Below are 21,636 nucleotides of genomic sequence, written 5' to 3'. Positions count from 1 at the left end.
GCTTCATCTTGGACCCTGATCTCATCCGGGACTATTTTGCCTCTCATCCTGGTGCCCCTGGGTTGCCCGGTGTCACCCCATAGGGGGTGGGGTACTGTCATGGTTAGGGTTTGTTTGGTGGTATGTTTTTATTTTGTCTTGTGTTCCGTGCTTGTGTGGATTTGGTTTCTGGTTTGTTTTGTGGACTGCACTCACTTGCCTTTAGTGTGGGCATTAGTTTGGGGTGTGTCTGTTCCCTTTGTATGCCATGCCCTTCCCCTGCTCATCCCCCACACTTGAGTTTGATTTGCTTTAATCACTCCCTCTATTTTAGTCCAGCTGTGCCTGTTCTCCATGCCAGGTCGTTGTGCTTTATCGCCTTGGCTTCCAGCCTTCTTTCCGAATTTTGTGTCCAAGTTCTGATTGCCTGCCGTGTTTTTTTGACCACCTGCCCGTTTTCTGGACCACACCCTGCCTGATGTACTTGTTACCGTTGCTGATTATTGACTGCCTGCTTGTGTACCAAATCATGCCTGTGACCTGACTAAACTTGTTTGAGTCTGAGTCTACCATTTGTGTCAGCCTCCTCTGGTTCCTGAACCTGATATATCTATGACTGAATGTTCTGGAGATATGGGGTAAAACAGCAAAAATGGTGACAAAAGTCCATTTCAGTTTGAATAGAGGTCAAAAATTTAAGTCCCTCCAATTTTGGTAAAAAATAAAAAAAAAGGGATGTAAATTATTGGTTGTGTTAATAGGATTAATAAATGCAATAGCTTTGACTGTGTTGAATGCTTGGTCTCCATAGTAAAGGTTAAACAATGTCAACGACCATTGACATATTGAATGTTACCTTGTAATGCGATGACTAAGCATGACAAATGGTGCAAACTATTCCTTTACAAAACCACATTAGCTCAGATAATAATTTGCATCTTTCTTTTTTCTTTTTTAAATAAAAAAAACTGAAATTGACCTTCGTTACCATATTTGCTGTTTTTACCCCATAGCACTGAGTCACAGATAGTACAGAATATAATTTTTGCAGTCTTTATAATCAGTCAAATAATGTGGTATTCTTTTCAATATAATTGGAGTGTGTTTTTTTTTATTTTGACCCTGTGTAATCCTTCAATGACCCCAACTACGAGGGGGTGGAACCTAGTGGAGGTGCTACTTTCAAATCTTCCTAGCTCTCTTGCTAGCTCTCCAGGACTACCAACTTTAGCTTTAATTAGGTCAGCTAGGGAGGGAGGTTCCAGTCCGTGAATAATTTTATAGGTTAGTAACAGAACCTTAAAATCTGCTCTCAAAGAGACAGGAAGCCAGTGAAGTGATGCCAAAATGAGTGTAATGTGGTCAAACTTTTCTGCTTCCTGTCAAAAGTCTGGAAGCAGCATTTAGAACCAATTGGAGACCCTAATGCTGGCCTGCGGTAAACCAGAAAATAGAACATTGCAGTAGTCCAATCTAGAAGACATAAACGCATGGACCAGGGTCTCAGCATCAGCCATAGACAGGATGGGACGAATCTTCACTATATTCACAGGTGGAAGAAAACAGTCCTCGTAATAGTTCTAATGTGGAGGCCAAAGGACAACGTAGGATCAAAATTTACCCCAAGGTTCCTCACTTTGTCAATGTGATGTATGACACATGAGACTAGGCCAAGTGTTAGCTGGTCAAACTGATGCCGATGTCTCACTGGACCAAGAACCATCATTTCAGTCTTATCAGAGTTTAAAAGTAGGAAATTGCTACACATCCCACTTCTCACTGATGCAAGGCAATCTTCTAAGGATTTTATGTGGATGAGATTACCAGCAGTTATCAGCATGTATAACTGAGTATCATCAGCATAGCAGTAACAGTGAAACGCGACAATATGTGCCCAGCGGGTGCTATATAAAGGGAGACAAGCAGGGGGCCTAACACGGACCCCTGTGAAACCCCTCATGTCACTGAGGTTAGAGGTGGTGTTGTTGTACAAAACACAGTGAGAACGACTGGTGAGGTATGATGTCAACCATGCAAGGGCACTCCCAGTAATCTCCAGCCTATTGAGTAGAATATGATGACAACCGTCTCTTAGTGGCTGGTTTCTTGATGAAACCAGCCACCATGAAACCAGAACTCAAATGAAACGAAACTCAAGAATTCTATAAATAACATCTGCATTTTAAAATTCTGAAAAAAAAAAAAAACTCCTCTTGCGATTTTAAAGAAGAATAAGTAGCGCCGGCAAGAAGCCGTGCTTTTTTTTGTGAGCAACTGGGCACTTAGAGGAGACTGTCACTGCTAAAGGAGAATAACCTTCAGGTGGACGTGCGTTCCAGCTGTCAACAAGCATTCAGCCCGGCGAAGAGTCCGTGAGGAAGGCTCTGAACACCTACCAGCTGCACCACCGCTATTATGCCTGCGACCATGACCTCTGACCTGCCTTTGGAGCGGGGCTGTGCTCAGTGATGGTCACAGATCTATTAAGAGTACCAGATGCAGCGGAGAGAGTCAGTCTTGCTGAAAATGTCTCCAAGCAACTGCACTTCAACAACAAAAGTATTTCCACACATAAAAGTCTATTAGTCTTATTATTATTATTATTATTATTACTTTATTATGACTATATAACGTGCTGTTTCAGCAAAGTTTGTGTGTTTGAGCCACTGCTCCTGTCAGGTCATTTGACCGAATCACTAACCCAATCTTGGTATGTATGTGGATGAAGGTTGACCTCAGAACCCCAGAGCACCAGTTTTGGCAAACTGGGGTACAGCTAAGTCTTAAATAGGCCCTGAGCTCCATCGGTGACAGTGTGCTTGCCGGACTCCGCAGCATGAAGTGGATGAGAGTCTTGAACCTCCCTCTGGGCTCCAGCCCATCAGAGGTTCCTGGGACCCAGTTACAGCAGAGGAGACCGAGACAATGGGGTCAAAGAACAAAATTTAATTTTTCACTCTGATTTACAACAAACTTGTACACACATGGGGGATGGTTCCTAAATTGCCCAGGCAAGGTCAAATATGCCAAAGGTCAGTCACTGGGGTCAAGTTCAAAGTCATTTTAGGTCTGGGGCTATGTGGTGGTGTTCCCTCCACCACACCACGGGACCATCTTTGATCTTGAGTGGGAAACACTCAAGCAAACATTTGCCAAAGTTGTAACATTATACAATCAGAGCTAAATTCAAAATTTATAATCTTCCCTCCAATTTTCACAGAACATGGGACACATGTGGGCCCTGAATTGACCCTCTAAGGTCAAATACACGTTAGGTCAATCACTGGAGTATTTGTCTTGTCTGTCTCTCTATTTGCCTCCTCTTCCCATGTCCTTTGCCTGATTTCTAGAAAACCTGGTCTGTGAATTAACACTGACCTTAAAGGGTTACTTTTTTAGCAAAGGTCAAGACACTTAGGGTTGAGGTCAAGTAGTCTCATTTTCAACCCAAGTGTAGCACATATATGTAGATAGATTCTGGAATTTCCTCATCAAGGTTAGCCAAAGATCAATCATTTCAAAGAAGGTAAGGTCACTGGGGTCAAAGATCAAGAAAAGAATTGTGCTGTTTACCGGGAAATTCTAACCTAAACCAGGTCATCACATTCTGATTGATGCTCTCTTTATCCTATCTATCTGCCATAGACAGTCCTTAGCATCTTATTCATGCCAAGTTTGCATACATTTGAGTTTTTAAGGTGAATCTGCTGCAAATTGTGAATTTTCTGCAAACCGTTAACAAAAATTTATCCAAACTGTGAATATCCACAAACCGTTAATAATTTTGCTGCAAACTGTGAATAAAATATCCAAAAAAACATGAATGCAGGTCTCACAAAATGTAAGTCGCAAATCGTGAATATCATTCATGATGATTAAATTGAATTATCTACTGAAAGGACACCGCATGATGTAACGTTTCATAGATTCAATATTTCTGTGATATAACTTTGTAAATGGTAAAAGGACTGCATTTATATAGCACTTTTCCATCTGCATCAGACAGTCAAAGCGCTTTACAAATAATGCCTCACATTCACCCCGATGTCAGGGTGCTGCCATAGAAGTTACTCACTACACACCGGGAGCAATATGTTATGTCATCATTTTGGGGACAAACGGCTGACTCCTGATTTTTTTCAGAGTGATCTCTGATTAAAATAGATATTCGTTAGATCTTTACAACTGGATATTTGATACATTTCTGATAAAATATATTAAATTATAATATGTAAGCATTTCTCCTACTTTATCATCAGTTATGATTCTAAGTGTTACACACTTCATGTACAGGCATACATGTATGTTTCTGTTATTCAGGTGTGGCTTTAGCATGACAGAATAAATAGTAAAATCAACAAAGTGCATGAGTTGTTGATTAGCTGAATATATTTTGGAAAATGTACACATTTTCTATCTTGTTGTTGTGGTTTGCTCCATTAATGATCAAAAATGTATTTTTGGTAACACAAAATATCCATGTCAGGAAGAAATGTTTTGTGAGATTTTTTTTCAGTTGTCATGTTTTGTAATTCAGTTTGCGGGTGATTCGTGATTTGCAGCAGATTCACATTTTGGGGGTTATTAAGGGACACATTCTTTAACATCTTTACACAAAACGTCATGAATTGCTTATGATATATATAAATAGACGGAGCTCAATATTCAACCGATGCCGCCTCTGTCAGTTGCTTGGAATAACGTCTTCACTAATTTGCCAAAGTTGTAATAATTTAAAATAATAATCCATCCAAACAGAACATTTTCTCCTCATACATGCAGCAAAGATATATGTTATTGGCAGAACTTTGTGAGTTTTATGAATCTGCACACGTTTTGCCTGATTTCTTTATCAAATCATCTGGGTTCCGGTAGCTGAACAAGCCAACCTGCTTTTCCGTTTACTTTCTGCCGCCGACCCTCCGCAGCGGCAAAGCGCTCCAATCCATGACCCAAACAAACCTCACACTGATTGGATTGACTGAGATCCAATCAAATAAGGAATTCTGATGTGACTGGATTTGGGCTCCAAAGCACACAAGAGTGTGTGTGTGTGTGTGTGTGTGTGCGTGTGTGTGCGTGCTCACACACACAAAGAGCAGAAAACACACTTTTAAGTACTTCCCCTCCTGCAAACAAGTGCTTGATCGTGCACAAATCCTCCATTCGTACGCACTCTCTCTGGCGGTGAGTGCATCCTGGGAACTCTGCTTTCTGGAGCAGGATATTACATCACAGCGGCAGCCAGCTCGACCGGCCCACTCGCCAAACCCAGTTACCGTGGGTACGGCGGTGGAAAATTAAAACAAACCTCAGAGGAGTTTAGCGTGTTATGGAAATTTAAAAGCCAAGATCAAGTTGTGAATGAGTAATGAGGCTGACGGGTAGGTTGTGTTTGCAGACAGCATTATCGCCAAACAAAGACGGGAAGCAAACACAGAGATAAATGAAGATTCCCACAGACGGGGATTTTCTTTTTATATTTGTGATGAAAACATCCATGATTCTGCCAAGTTAACTATCACTGTGAAGAGTTTAGGCCTGCAGACGTGTGACTGATGGCAACATTATTGATTATGTTAGTTAGATCTGACCGAATGTTTCAGAGGGCAAAAATAAATTCAATAACGGAAGCATGCTGGTGCTATAGAGCAACTGTGTCAACTGAACTCTAGCAGATACTTAAAGATTTTCAAATCTCAATATCTGGATGATGTCAAGTCAATCAGGATGATTTTATTGCATTCTTTTGCAGATGATGCACCATTTTTTTGTGTCCATTTTTATTTCATCCATGATGGTGACATGTGGCTTTACAGTGAGATTTAAGAGTATGAAGTCAGATTTTTTTTTAATTTTATTTCATATAATAAAATGATAAAAACACTGTGTAGTCTGACGCTGGTTTAGAGAGCTACCATTAGCCAGGTTCACTATGTTCAGTATTACTAGTATTATTGTGGATTTGCACAGTAGTATTAACAACAAGTGGTTTTTCTTTTTTGCAAAATCTTTACACCCGTGCATTTTTTAAGGTTTGCTCCCTGTGATCTATTTTATTATTTGGTGCAAATGTATATTTTGATATTCTGCCATTCATGTTTAGGATTTTCACTGCAAGTATGTATTTTCTGAGGTACCATGCAGCTTCTTCTCTGTATGAGAAACACACTTTGCAACACAGCATTTCGCCAGGTGTGAGTTTAACAGCAGACAGGGACTTAGTGTGGCACATGTGCACATCACAGCATGTGCTGTTTATTAACAAAGATTTTTAAATTCCAAAAACAATCAAGATTGACAAATACATGTGTGATGGACAGAAGAAACGGCCAGATGGACACAGATTGCTGGCTTACAGCAATGGAAATACTACAAGAAAAATGCTAGTCCAAGTTATATATTATCGGCTCTTTAATTTGGGATTTTGTGCGTTGTATATTTAGGGCCCCTTCACACATAACACAAGTTAGGTCAACTAGTGCACGAAGGAGGATTTGCATGCCAACTGTGAAAAATTGGAGCTGCCTCCAACGCCTCGTACATCTGTTGCTACAGCTATATGCACACAACCAGTGGCTGAAAGACAGTGTGAGAGCACATCTGATCCCTCTCGCAGCAGGTGTCGGCCAAATTCCAGGTGACACACAGGAACATCTAACACTGCTCATTTGGCACTTAGAAAATGTGTGGCCATTCGCACTATCATCACGAAAACAGTCAGCAAACGATCACTTTCGAGCTGGATGTGAAATTTGTCTAAGTGCCCTCATGAGTGTGGCTTTGCAAAAAGCCACACACATGTGGCCTGCATATGTATCACACATGTGCGTGTGTGTTGCGCCCCCCCGAAACACGTGGCGTATGTGTGGTTCATGCTCCCCCACCGGGGGTGGGTGAAAGCACACTTGCATAAAATGCAAATATGTGTGCTACACAGCCATGATCACATGGGAGCCAGACAGGCAGGTCTGGGTGCACACAGCACAGTGAGGTGCCTCTCAGCTGCTGACCAGAGACTCACTGACAGCTCACATAACACAGAAACAGAGTGACACATTGGTGTGTGCGCTGGATGGACAGGGAGTGTGGCCGATGACAGTTGCAGCTGTTAAGATAGGTGGTTCTGGATGTCATAGCTGGAGAACACGTACCATGTTTGGACAGACATGAACTTACAACTGTCCACTGTGACGTGCGTGTCTCTGCTTGCTGTCCTCATGTGAACATACATAAAAACATATCCCTGTTGCAATGGGCTGCAGTGACCAACCACACGGCATGCACATTGACAGGCTGCCCAGGTGAAATGGACCATCAGATCATAACACCCTGTGGGCGATCTGAATGTCACGTCACCCATGTGAGCTCTGTTCCACATGACGCGGTGTCTGTCCTGCGGTGCGCCATCCACAAGAAATGCCTGTCGCGCGGGCTGGGCACGCCGGACCAGTAGATGTGGACATGATAAGAGTGCCCTGCTTCATTTATGTTATTTCATGACTGTATGTCTGTGACCATGGGTCATCTACAGAGGAACAGACGGTTCATACTTGTATTGTCCGCTTGATGAGAGGGATTCAATAAAATGCAGTGTTTTTTATGGTGTGTGGTTTCTTTTTTTAAAAAACATCTATCTCCTTGTTGATTTCAGGCATTTTTCCACAACTTTTACAGGACAGTGATGGTAGCACAGTGGTGAAGTTCCTGGCTGGCAATCAGAGCTTTTGTAAATTGCAGGTTCAAATCCCATGGGTGGCATGTATTTTCTTTTCTTTTTTCCACAGCAGCTGCATGATGTGGTTACACATGCTCCAGCTGCTCACATTGTGTTCCCGCTGCGACAGTTTTGTGCACACTCATGCATGACACCATCGTGTGCACGACACCATCGTGTGCACGACACCATCGTGTGCATAAAACCATCAGAGCAGGTTCGGTCATGCCTGCCTGTTGGCTCAATATTCGTGATTCGCTCATATAAGCTGTTCTGCCATGTTTCACCCTGACTTGTACTTATCTGTACTATGTGTGAAGGGGCCCTTAACATTGTCATTTATTATTTTATTATTAGTGCTTATTTTGTTCAGTCCTTTGATTTTTGGGAAAGTACTCCATAAATAGTTGATGTTATTATGATGATGATGATGATTATTGTTATTATTAAAACAAATGCATGATTTTTCAGTATATAAGTCACTCCAGCGTAAAAGTTGCAGGACCTCCCAAACTCATTAAAAAATAAACAAAACAGAACGTAAACTCTGGAAAATAAGGTAAACAGAATTCTTTACACTCCGCACTTGCTTTGATTCTGATATTAAATGAGAAAGGTCACAAAAAGAAATATTGCCTTTAAAGTTTAATAATCATTCTAAAACTTTCAAAACAGAAAATATAGCTGCTCAGCTTTTACTCATCAAAGAGAACTTTGACATTACGTAATTTTTTTTTAAACAATGGATATCAACAGAACTTTCACTTTAAAATATCAGATTTTAAAAACAATTTCAATCAAATTCACATCAGACTCTGACTTACTCTTATTTTCTTTTATAACTCGACTTAAATGTGTCCTGTATGACATCACAGATGAAAGCCAAAGGACACGGGTGCAGCACGTGTGGAAACTCACCCCGTTGGCTTTGCTCATGGCTTGGTAGTAGATACTGTAGCTCTTAGCGGGTGACAGCGGTGGGTTCCAGAAGCCGCCATAGCTCTTGTTGTCGCCCACAGTGAACGGCTGCATCACAGTCAGGCTGGATGGCAGCAGCTCAGCGGCAATGTAGTAGGTTGAATCCAAGGCCGACGCGTTGCGAAAGCTGACCGGGGCCGAGAAACACTCGGGGGTCTCAGAGGTGGCGCGGCGGGATCTGGACTTGCGCTGCTCCTTCACAACCAGCTGGTAGGAGCTGCAACCAGAAACACATTGATTATGTGACTTCGGCTGAATTAGACATTTGAGTCATCCTGAGAATTCTTCTGCCTGCAATCGTTTAAAAAAAACTACTTAAAAGGTCACTTTTTGTGAGTGCTGAATCCAGTTTTTGAAAGAAAGTTGAGCAAACTAGAACGGAGTTGGCAGATCAGTTCTGGTGCTGAGTCAGCAGGAAAACACTGAATTAATATTTAACCTGCATGTGTCTGAGAAATATGATGATATGGCTCACGAGTTCATGTTTGAGCGTAAATGTCTTCTTCTCTGTGTGTGTGTGTGTGTGTGTGTGTGTGTGTGTGTGTGTGTGTGTGTGTGTGTGTGTGTGTGTGTGTGTGTGTGTGTGTGTGTGTGTGTGTGTGTGTGTGTGTGTGCACCCATCTTCACTTAAAGGTCTGCCTTTGTGCTGGCGTGGGTTGATTCTGGCTCTGACCGGCTTCATGAATGGCTGAGGGCTCCTTTAGCGATCAGGACAAATGCGGCGGCCCTCCACAATTACCTCCATCCTCCACAAAGCAAGAACTCACTTCACAATTACACGCAATTAGGGAAATGTATGTTTCTGCGAATAGGACGTGGTCAATTATCGCCAGCTCCCGTTTGGAAGCTTTCATCAAAGATAACTGCTGATGACCACAGATGAGTCTTTCTTTCTCCCTCCCTCTCTCCACTTTTAGCCGTATCCGCTTTACCGCTGAAATTTCCATTTCAGACTAATGGTTTTCAGAACGTCAGATGGAGAAGCACCCCGGGTCTCTCAGACGGAGTGATGATGGAACGGTCCAAATATGTACATTTTCATATGAGCTCACCAGCTGCTTCATAAGACACACCATCAACTGGACATTCAACCAAATATCTAATCTGCCAAACTTTAACAGCAAATTTACTAATCTGTTCACTTGGGGTCCACGTGGACCCCACCAGAGCTTCTTCTTCTTTAATACCACGAGCAGAGTACCTCAGTGATGAGGTTTTAGACTCTAGATAAACTACAGTCTTTTTTGTTCAGTCTTTTAAAATTGTAGTGCGATTGTGCTCAAATGATCAAATGTGCTGTTTCATAAGTTTAAAAAAATGACTGCACAATTTGATTATTTTAATTTTAATTGCATTTTTTCATGTTCTGTATTGTATTGACTTAGAATAATTAATGGAATTATTCCACACACGCCGATACTGTAGGTGGCAGGATGCACCTCTAAACTGGTTTGTAATCTGCCGCTAAACACAAAGACACTGTGTTGTGATCTACACTGTGATGGGTCTTTTCTTGTCTTGTTTAGTTAATATGTAAATATCATATCTATTTTTTCTATATAGCTAGACTGGTTGATGGCCTTGCTGCCTGGGATATTTTGGTGGCGCTGGGGGTTTGGGTTCAGGTTAGTAATACAACTCAAGGCATGAGCTTCAATATATATTTTTTAACTTTCACTTTTGATACTCTGCGTGCTTCTTACCCTGTGTGCTGATATACAATGCTGCTGTACCCTAGGTTTCCATGAGGGAGTCTTCACAAGGGATTATTAAAGTCCTATCTAATCTAATCTCAGTGCTGTGCTTCTGCCGTAAAACCACCGTAAACCCTTTTGTGCAAAATCAATTCTTTGCTAATGCTTAACAAATAGCAACCGGTGCAGCGTTATAGTTGATATTATTAATATATTCCATTTAATATATTAAAATATTACAAAATTACATTCAAGAAATCCTGTCATCCAGACTAACAATCCAGTCACTGGCTGTGTGGAGCATAAAGTACCTCTAGTGAAGGAAATGTGGGCTCACTTTATGAGCTGGTCCTGCATAATGTTGAGAGGCTTCTTAAGAAAAATCATCCAGGTACTTCAAGCCTGGGGTCAGACAACTTAACCCCCCTACCCACACCCCCACCCCCTGCCCAAAACCAACCTCTCCCCCACCTCCAACTTAAAATGAATGTCGTTTTGACTTTGGATCAAGTGGTGTGAAACAAGGGACTGAAAAAAAAGTCAAGTAGAAGTGACTGCTGTCGGCTGTTGACTCTCCAGACATTTGAGGAAAGGTGTGTTTTTGTTGAAACAGACTGTTTGGTGCTACTTTGTGTCTGTCACTGTTTGGTACCTTTGACCGGATGATACTTTTTCCAAATGTCAGTTTGCAAAACATTTTGTGTTTTCCATCCTTGTTAGCAGAGGTCACCTGCTTCTTGCTTTGGGTTTATTTATTTTTTTGTGAATCAGGCATGATGTGCAGGACTTATTTCCGAAATCACAGATGTGTTTCAGCCACAACAGCTGCTCCTCTTAATGTGGCAATTTTGCTAAAGATGTGCCGTCGATGCTCCTGAACCAGAGACACTGTGAATACATTTAAAATAAAAGACCACTTTGCCTGCGCATTAACCAACAGATGTCTTTCCCTTCTACATCTGTTGGATTAACAATGTCACACCAACAAAAAACACACCGCGGACAAATTTATTAAGAGGCTCATCTCCAGCCGATAGAAACGCAATGACGTTGGTGTGCACAAATAATGTGATATTGTGTGGGATTCAGATACAAATCACTATATATATATATATATATATATATATATATATATATATATATATATATATATATATATATATATATATATATATATACAGTAGTGTTCAGAATAATAGTAGTGCTATGTGACTAAAAAGTTTAATCTGGGTTTTGAGTATATTTTTTATTGTTACATGGGAAACAAGGTACCAGTAGATTCAGTAGATTCTCACAAATCCAACAAGACCAAGCATTCATGATATGCACACTCTTAAGGCTATGAAATTGGGCTATTAGTAAAAAAAAGTACAAAAGGGGGTGTTCCCAATAAACAAAGACAGTGAAACATGGTGGTGCAAGCATCATGATATGGGCATGTTTCTCCTACTATGGTGTTGGGCCTAGATATCGCATACCAGGTATCATGGATCAGTTTGGATATGTCAAAATACTTGAAGAGGTGATGTTGCCTTATGCTGAAGACGACATGCCCTTGAAATGGGTTTTTCAACAAGACAATGACCCCAATCAAAACTAGAAAACGAGCAAAATCTTGGTTCCAAACCAACAAAATTAATGCCTTGCAGATGTGAAGAAATCATGAAAAACTGTGGTTATACAACTAAATACTAGTTTAGTGATTCACAGGATTGCTAAAAAAGCAGTTTGAACATAATAGTTTTGAGTTTGTAGTGTCAACAGCAGATGCTACTATTATTGGGAACACCCCCTTTTCTACTTTTCTTTTTACTAATAGCCCAATTTCATAGTCTTAAGAGTGTGCATATCATGAAAGCTTGGTCTTGTTGGATTTGTGAGAATCTACTGAATCAACTGGAACCTCGTTTCCCATGTAGCAATAAGAAATATACTCAAAACCTGGATTAATCGTTTTAGTCACATAGCACTACTATTATTCTGAACACTACTGTATATATATAGTAAAACTAGTAATGATAACCTAGTTCATGCAAAGTAATAGTGACTGACATTTTAGCTGTTAAAAATACATTCTTGCTCATTATAATTGTTGTTATAGTATATCAAAAAATGTCCTTAAAATGTCTTCAAAAGTCGACCTTTAGTCTAAAATTGGGATTAGAGGGAGGGACCAATTCCTTTCGACAAGCCTCTCTGGTTATGTGCCTATAGGGCAATTCTATGGTAACGAAATTACAACAGCAGCAAAATCTGGACATATGGCATCTAACCATGACAGATTAGCTCAGATTGTAATTCCGTTACCGTTGAATTACCCTATACTGTCTCTGTAAACAGGAGGAAAACAGACATATAAGAGAAAAAAAAATAACTTATATTTTCTGGAAATCAGTCACCAATTGGCCAATAAGGTGGTAATATCACACTCATTGTCGATCAGAACCTTTCACTGTCACTGTACTGAGTGCTGCCTGTTACCACTCCGCGCTGCAGAGTGAGACTGAGGAATGCTGCTGATGATCTGTGTGCGTATTAAACTGTTTTTAAAGCCTGCACCGTGGGTCTGCAGTTAAGCAACAACAGCTGTGACTGCTTGGTCCGCTAGCTTTGCATATGCACTTATTTGGTGACTCAGGTTAAATCAGGTTTAATGTATTCTATACTGATAAATAAAATTTAAAAATGCATTATTGGGTCGATTCTGATTGGATCCAATCAGATGAAAACATATTTCTCAATATATACAACAAAAATTGTCCAATTATACAGTATACTAAGAATAATGAATATAAAGTTAACCCATGGATAACAAAAGGTCTTCAACGGGCTGGTAAGAAGAAAAATATGCTATACAGAGAATTCATTAAAAGTAATTCAAGAGAGGCAGAGGCTAAATATAAGGAGTATAAAAATAAACTAACAACTATTACGCAGAAGTGTAAAAAATCATACTTTGAAAAAATACTAAACGATAATAGAAGCAACATCAAGGAAACATGGAAAATACTAAAATAAAGCAAATAAACCTAAGTCAAATAACTACCCATACTTTACATATAAAAACAAAGATGAATATAACATGAGTGAATAGTTTCAATAAATGTTTTGCTAATGTTGGGCCACATCTGGCAGCTGAAATTCCACACAGACCATGGAAAAATCAGCAATTAATGGCCAGGAATACGCACACAATGTTTCTTGGCCCAGTAGATGATAAGGGAAATTATTAGTGTAGTTAGTACATGTAAAAGTAAAAAGTCAACGGATCATAATGATGTACATATGTCCTTAGTAAAGCAAATAATTACTGAAATCGCAAAACCATTATTGTATATTTTTAATAAATCATTTCAACCTGGAATTGCTCCTAACAGTATGAAAGCGGCAAAAGTGATACCTTTATTTAAATCTGGGAGCAAGCATCATTTTACTAACTACAGGTCTGTGTCTCTATTGTCACAATTTTCTAAAATATTGAAAAAAAATTACAACAACAAACTGGATAAATTTATAGAACAACACAATTTGCTTGATGAAAGTCAGTATGGTTTTAGAGTGAAAAGGTCCACTGCACTGGCATTGCTTGATTCAGTAAACGAGATCAATAAACATGTGGACCAAAGGGTAATAGTAGCAGGTTTATTTATTGACCTAAGAAAGGCTATTGACACAATTGATCACAATATATTATTTCAAAAGATGCAACTGTATGGAATCAGAGGGGTTGCTCTGAGTTGGATTAAAAGTTACTTACAAAACCGGAAGCAGTTTGTTAAACTCGGGGAATACTGTTATTCATATCTGGACATCATTTGTAGGCTTCCACAGGGTTCTGTGTTGGGACCAAAATTATTTATTTTATACATCAACGTGTTATGTAAAGTTTCAGATCTGTTTAAAGCAGTTCTCCTGTTTTGCTCAGGAGAAAATCTGCCACAATTGTTATCTGATTTAGGAACTGAAATTATAAAGTTAAAGAGATGGTTTGATATCAATAAATTATCATTAAATTTGTCAAAAATTAAATAAATGTTATTTGGAAATTATAAAAAGGCATACAAATACAGTTGAATATACAAGGGGTAAACGTAGAATGTGACAAAAAAAAATAAGTTTGTAGGTGTCATTATTGATGAAAAAAAATTAATCGAAAAGCTCATATTCAACATGTTCAAAAGAAGGTATCAAAGAGTATTGCAGTATTAAATAAAGCAAAGCATGTTCTTGATTGCAGAGCACTACATACTCTGTATTGTTCATTGATTTCACCCTACCTGACTTACTGTGCTGAAGTTTGGGGCAACAATTATAAAACTACAGTGCGACCATTATTCATTCTTCAAAAAAGAGCATTAAGAAAAATTCATAATGCAGGTTATCAAGACCACACCAACCCATTGTTCATTAAATCTCAAATGTTAAAGCTTCATGATATGATTTTTATTCAAGACTGGTCAATTAATGTACAAAGTGAAAAATAAACAAGTGCTCTTTAGAATTCAAGAATTTTTTTACTGAGAGAGAAGGAAAATATAATTTACGGGGCTTGTAACATTTTAAAAATTGCTGGCGCTCGGACGACCAGGAAAGGTTTCTGTGTCTCCATATGCGGCCCTAGAATTTGGAATAACCTGACGGATCAACTCAAACGATGACAATATAAAGACATGATTTTTTTTCAAGATATGTACTGTATCTGCTGAAGAAGGCTGAGTTTTGTGTGTTGTCAACTGTAAATGTAAATTTGTAAATGTAAATTTGTTTGGTAGCATTCGAATTGTGTCCTTTAAGTTGAAGAGTTTGAAGTGGTTGAAAATGGGAGTGGGAATAGATGGGTTTTTTACTTCCCCCCCAATCCTTTTGGACTAGATAATTTTATTTTTGGTTAAAAAGGCGTTAAAAAGCTTTGCTTCTGCCTATACACTTTCAGGCACACGGATGCATTGTTAATCCATTTTCTTTCTTCCTTGTAAGTTTTTTGTTGTTGTTTTGGGCTGTGTGTGCTGAATAAATTAATTTATTCATTCATTCATTCATTCATGTGGACATCCCAAATTATCACTGTTATTGGGTAAACTGGGTCATGACAAGGTTTGGCCATCCCTGACTTGCATATTTAACTTCTTTTCAAAAGACAAACAACAACAAAATGATACACAATCGTGCATGACTGTCCCTCACAAGTAATATGTGCCACATCATTTAATCAACTTAGTTTGAACAATATGGTTGATAAATTCAGAGATATACACTCTTGCCTTGTGATACTGTATTTGGAAATAAAAACAACTATGATCCTCGCTACCACGTTGGATTTTGCTACGTTTCACCACTTGAATACGTCTGTCCTAACATTCAACAATATAATTTTAATTCAGAACCCTGAACACACAGTAAAGACCTGGAAAAACTACAGAGCACCAAATAATTGAATGACAAGTTGACATGTGCGCTGGATCTTAAGGCTCTCACCAAAAAATGCTACAAGCTGATGATAGATTTTCACTGCGAAACTGATCAAAAATAGAAGCCCCTTGTGCCAAGTTACTTTGCATACAAATTGGACTTATATGTGTGCGCGAGTTTATTGGCTTGAAAAGAGACCCTTGAGGAAAATGAGAGTAAAGAGAAAGAAAGAAAGAAAGAAAGAAAGAAAGAAAGAAAGAAAGAAAGAAAGAAAAAGAAAAGTAGAGGAGGGGCAAACTGCAGAGAACGTAAGAAATAAGGTTTGAGTAAAAGACGTTCAAAGTCAGGAAACTGAAAAGAAAAAGAGTTGAAGCAGGTGACACGTTACCTGATAGGAGCGCCACGTGACTGGGCCGGCTTCAGCAGGATGGTGATGGTCGTTTCCGTCTCGTTCAGCGGAGCCTCAGACTCGTACTCTGGCATCAATGGGGCTGATGGGAACACAAGCAAGTTCTAACTTTGAAAATGCACAAAAAAAAAACAAAAAAAAAACAAGAGATCTGTACTGAAGGATCCTGATGAGTTGGTACTGTAGAGGGACAAAAACTCACTGATATTTTAACCCTCCCATAGGTCAACGTTACTGCCCTCTAAACTCACATGAGAGGGTTGTGAGATGGACTTACATCCCAAATATCTTAAGTCTGGGACAACTTGGTGTTGAGTAATTGCATTGCGAATGTCACTGACAGATGGATGTCGACACACATGGACGGAATCATTTTCTTTGGTTCCTGCACCACTGCAACAGGAGCTAATAAAATTCAGTAAAAGTTCATAAAAACTCAAGTCAAAAAACTGTGCTTCACTCCCCATTTAAAGTGCTTTGGAAACAACTTCACACATCATTGTGACCGAGGAGAAAATGTATTTAAATTAAGAAAAAAACAGATCATAGTAATCTACAGTGGTTCCCGACATTTGTTCCAAACCTGCACAATAGGTCTCAATCAATTTCAGAGATTGAAATATAAGTAGCAGATTAATATTTAACTGAAAAAGTTTACACAGAATTGAATTTTTGTCACACTTTTAATTTTAAATCCAAGATACTTAAAGGCATCTTTCTAAAAATTTGCATAAAAAATATGACATTTTTTGGCCAATGGCATGGCAAGGTGTGTACTCTGTGATCCATTTTAGGCAAATATATACTTACTTAAAGTGGATATGACACCTAAAAAATGAGGTAAAACTGATATAAATATCAAAATATACATACAGTATAGTAAGTTGAAAGTGGTTTTAATTATTTTCACTGAGAAATAAAGTTTGTACAGTTTCTCAAAAGTGTGTTTCTTGGAAAGCGCGCTGGCAGCGTTCCATCAGCGGTCACGTGATGCCGTGACGTCACAACGTGTAGAGTCCCGTCTTTGTCTGTTTGATTGACAACAGGAACAGATAGACCTCAGCATGGACAGTGACAAGATCAAGAACTTTTCTGACTCCTCTTCAAGTGTGGATTATTTCTGACTCGGATCCTGAGGATGTTGCAGCAGCGATTAGACCCTACAGATTGGAGCCGTATCTTTCGGACGAACATTCAAACCAGGAGCATTCTGGCAGCAAAAATAATGCTGACGGTGTTTATGGCGGAGCCGAAGCAGAGGCAAGAGACGTGCCAATTCCGATGGATTTTGAAAGGCTGCAGAATATGGAATGGTAAGGTAGGCTTTGATTTTTGTTGCTGCTGTTTATAACACTCTAATTACAGTGGTCCCTCATTTATAGTGGGTGTTATGTTCTAAAAATAACCCGAGATAAGCGAAATCCGCAAAGTAGTCAGCACTACTTTTTGCAATTATTATAGATGTTTTAAGGCTGTAAAACCCCATACTACACACTTTATACGCCAGATTTGGCGCTTCTCCACACAGCAGACAGGAGGGCGGTGGGAGTGGCCTGCTGCTGCATTTAACGAGCCCGCATCGGATCATGGTGATGCCGACCGGTGCAGCGACCGGTGCCGTGACCATGCCGCGATCGGCCCGCCTGATAAGGACGCAGACCACAATGTGCTGTTAAAAAAAAAAAGCATGCAAAATTGTACAAAAAAAAATCCACGAAACTGCGAGGCCGCGAAAGGTGAACCGCGTTATAGTGAGGGACCACTGTATAGCATTTTCGATTCTAGCATCTGTTTACTGCCTTTGTTATTGTTCCGGAGCCGCGATAGTGTAGCTATTACTTGCGGACCACCGTCATTACCTTCAGATTTTCGCCATTTTCGAGTGCCTGGCATTGCATTCATCCGTGTTTAGTTACATTATTTTCACAAAAGAATAGGAAATAAATGCCTAAAGTTTCGAGAAAGATCGCCGAAAACAACAGTGAACATGCTGCCGCTGTGTTTACTATGTATTGCACTGATATTTTTACAAGTTCCTTGACCATTTCAAGATTATTGTGAACATATTATTTGGGGTTGACATTTTATGTGTTCCTGTGAGTGGTGCAAGAATATGGAGACGGTAGAGGAATGTGTCTGCTGTCGGGAGCAAATGCGGGTGTGCGAACGGAGTGAGCGGCAGCCTGACATTTCGTGCATCGCAGAACACCGCAGCTTTCGATCAATCTGCCTGGACTTGAAAAGGCTAAAACCTTTCTCCCTTGTGTTTGTGCAATATGCTGCGACACACTGGTCAGGCATATCGATAAACAAGTGCCTGAGAGCTGTGTTTAATCAAAGTTTCTGCCGCTAAAAAAAGTGTAAACAACGGCCACCAAGCACGTGAGCCGATACGGTCTACACATAGTGACGTATTTGAGGCTTGGTGCTCAGCGGGAAGCTGGTCACGGGGCGTGCACATTTTTCAGTGGTGGGACGTTCAAATGTTATATATAACGGAAGAACCACGTCCATTTTCCCAAAACGCTTAGGTTGACCGAATTATATAACCTTTGTTACATGTAATAAGACTATGTTGTTTTTAAGTGTCATATCCACTTTAATTTAATTTATTTCATTTATATCACGCCAAATCACAGCAAAGCTGCCTCAAGGCACTTCACACAAGTAAGGTTGAACCTTACCAACCCCTAAAGCAAGCACACAGGTGACAGTGGTAAGGAAATTGACTATCCTTTAGTTTCCTTATGACCTCATACAGGCTCATGGGGATCAGAGTCAGCATTAAGATTTTCCTCCTGATAGGTCATTATTAAGAAGCTGGATGTACCTTCTCTCTGTCTGCAAGTTCTGATATTCTTAATATTTCAAAGTCTTATTTTGTTCCTGATTTATTTTCTTGGGTTTTAGACATGATTTCCTTTAAAGCCAAGGAACCTGCTTTTATTGTGATTGATTTATTTATTTAAAGAAAACGTGAAACGGCTGCATTTGATGGTTTTCATGTGACACGCATTGGAAATAATTAAAAAAATTAATAATGTAATGTCCAGCTTTTTTGAACAATCTACTGCAAAGAATTATGAAAGTAAATAATAATAATAATAAAGGAATTGCAGTTTGCCAACCTGTGAGACAGAAAAAAGTATATGAACTGTTTTCAACATGTACCTTATCTGCAGATGCTGATTACAGTTCATGAGCTGTTTAACGTTATTCAATCTTAATTTCACATCATGTTGAGCACATGTGCATCTCTGCTGATCCGAGAAAAACCTCAACACTGTTTTTTTCTTTTCGTTTGATTGGTGTGGCATTTTGGTTATAAACAACCTGTTGTCTTTCACTCCGTCTTCACCATCATTTAAAACCTTTTGTCCTTTGGTCCATGATTTAGGTAATGGAGATTGGAGATGATGTGGCATTTGGAGTAAATAAATAAATAAATCTCTTATGTGTGAAGTGCAATATGCTAATAAATGAAAGCATGATGGAGCCTTGCTGCAAAGGTCGGACCAAAAACCACTGCAGGTGCTGACAAAAAGGACGGCACATGATAAGACACTGAAGACAAATCTGGACTGAAGTCTTCGATAGCACCATCGGTGTCACCATTCAGCTGTACGGGTCAGTCACTCAGCTCTTCATCAAATCAGAACAATTATGGAATTCGGATTTGGGATTAACAGCAACACTGAACATTTGGAGCTGTATTTGTAACCCCCCCCCAGAAAAAAAAAACAACAAAACCAGTCACTCCATCTGAACGCATATTTCACTGCACCAGATTGCGACGATCAGATCATGAGATTGTTATGAAATAGTTAATGTGCGACACACAAACTTCATTAATTAAGGGCCCCTTCACACACAGTTTGAATAAGTACAAATCAAGGCGAATCACAGTGGAACAGCTTGCATGACTGAAGCACGAAAAAAAATCAAGCTGACGGGCAGGCGTGCACGATGCCGCTGTGACGTTTTCATGCACACAGGAACACCGTGCGAGCAGCTGCAGCATATATAACCACATCGCATAGCTGCTGTGAAAAAAAAAAAAATACATGCCACCCATGGGATTTGAACCTGCAATTTCCCAAAGCTCTGATTGCCAGCCAGAAACATTACCACTGAGCTACCATTGCTGTCCTGTAAAAGGTGCGGGAAAATGCCTGATATCAAGAAGGACATGGACGTATTTTAAAAAAAATACAACCACACACCATATAAAAACACCACATTTTATTGAATCCCTTTTATCAAGTGGGCATTACAAGTATGAACCATCTGTTCCTCTGTAGATGACCCATGGGCACAGGCATACAGTCATGAAATGACATGAATGAGAAGCATGGCGCTGTTATCTTCACATCTGCTGGCGGCGTGTCCAGCCGGCCCTGCACGCATGTCCTGCCTGACGTCTTGTGGACAGCGCACCCGATAGAGCTCTGTTCCATCATGTGGAACAGAGCTCACATGGGTGACGTGACATTCACATCGCCCACTGCGTGTTATGATCCGACGGTCCATTTCACCTGGGGTAGCCTGTCAATGTGCACACCTCGTGGTCACTCGCTGCAGCCCATTGCAACAGCGATATGTACAACCCCGGGCAAAAATTATGGAATCACCGGCCTCAGAGGATGTTCATTCAGTTGTTTAATTTTGTAGAAAAAAAGCAGATCACAGACATGACACAAAACTAAAGTCATTTCAAATGGCAACTTTCTGGCTTTAAGAAACACTATAAGAAATCAAGAAAAAAGATTGTGGCAGTCAGTAATGGTTACTTTTTTAGACCAAGCAGAGGAAAAAAATATGGAATCACTCAATTCTGAGGAAAAAATTATGGAATCACCCTGTAAATTTTCATCCCCCAAATTAACACCTGCATCAAATCAGATCTGCTCATTGACATTGACCCTATGCCATGACATTGACCCTATGTGTCCTTTTGCAAGGAATGTTTTTGCAGTTTTTGCTCTATGGCAAGATGCATTATCATCTTGAAAAATGATTTCATCATCCCCAAACATCCTTTCAATTGTCCAAAATATCAACATAAACTTGTGCATTTATTGATGATGTAGTGACAGCCATCTCCCCAGTGCCTTTACCTGACATGCAGCCCCATATCATCAATGGCTGTGGAAATTTACATGTTCTCTTCAGGCAGTCATCTTTATAAATCTCATTGGAAAGGCACCAAACAAAGGTTCCAGCATCATCACCTTGCCCAATGCAGATTCGACATTCATCACTGAATATGACTTTCAACCAGTCATCCACAGTCCACAATTGCTTTTCCTTAGCCCATTGTAACCTTGTTTTTTTCTGTTTAGGTGTTAATGATGCCTTTCGTTTAGCTTTTCTGTATGTAAATCCCATTTCCTTTAGGCGGTTTCTTACAGTTCGGTCACAGACGTTGACTCCAGTTTTCTCCCATTCGT

At 39.8% G+C, this 21,636-nt stretch overlaps 1 protein-coding gene across 1 annotated transcript in view; it reads right to left on the bottom strand.

The window, feature by feature from the left end:
* The window catches only part of ptprt (protein tyrosine phosphatase receptor type T), a 1,196,058-nt gene that overhangs the window by 614,589 nt on the left and 559,833 nt on the right, over positions 1-21,636 (bottom strand). The window contains exons 13-14 of the mRNA XM_034165958.1: positions 16,166-16,268; positions 8,615-8,891 (exon numbers count right to left, since the gene is read on the bottom strand). Coding sequence (XP_034021849.1) covers positions 8,615-8,891; positions 16,166-16,268 — 380 coding nt within the window. The remainder of the gene's footprint in view (positions 1-8,614; positions 8,892-16,165; positions 16,269-21,636) is intronic.

The sequence above is a fragment of the Thalassophryne amazonica genome, chromosome 3 (genome assembly GCF_902500255.1).
Source record: "Thalassophryne amazonica chromosome 3, fThaAma1.1, whole genome shotgun sequence".
NCBI lineage: Eukaryota > Metazoa > Chordata > Actinopteri > Batrachoidiformes > Batrachoididae > Thalassophryne > Thalassophryne amazonica.
This window is presented reverse-complemented; position numbering and strand designations above follow the sequence as displayed.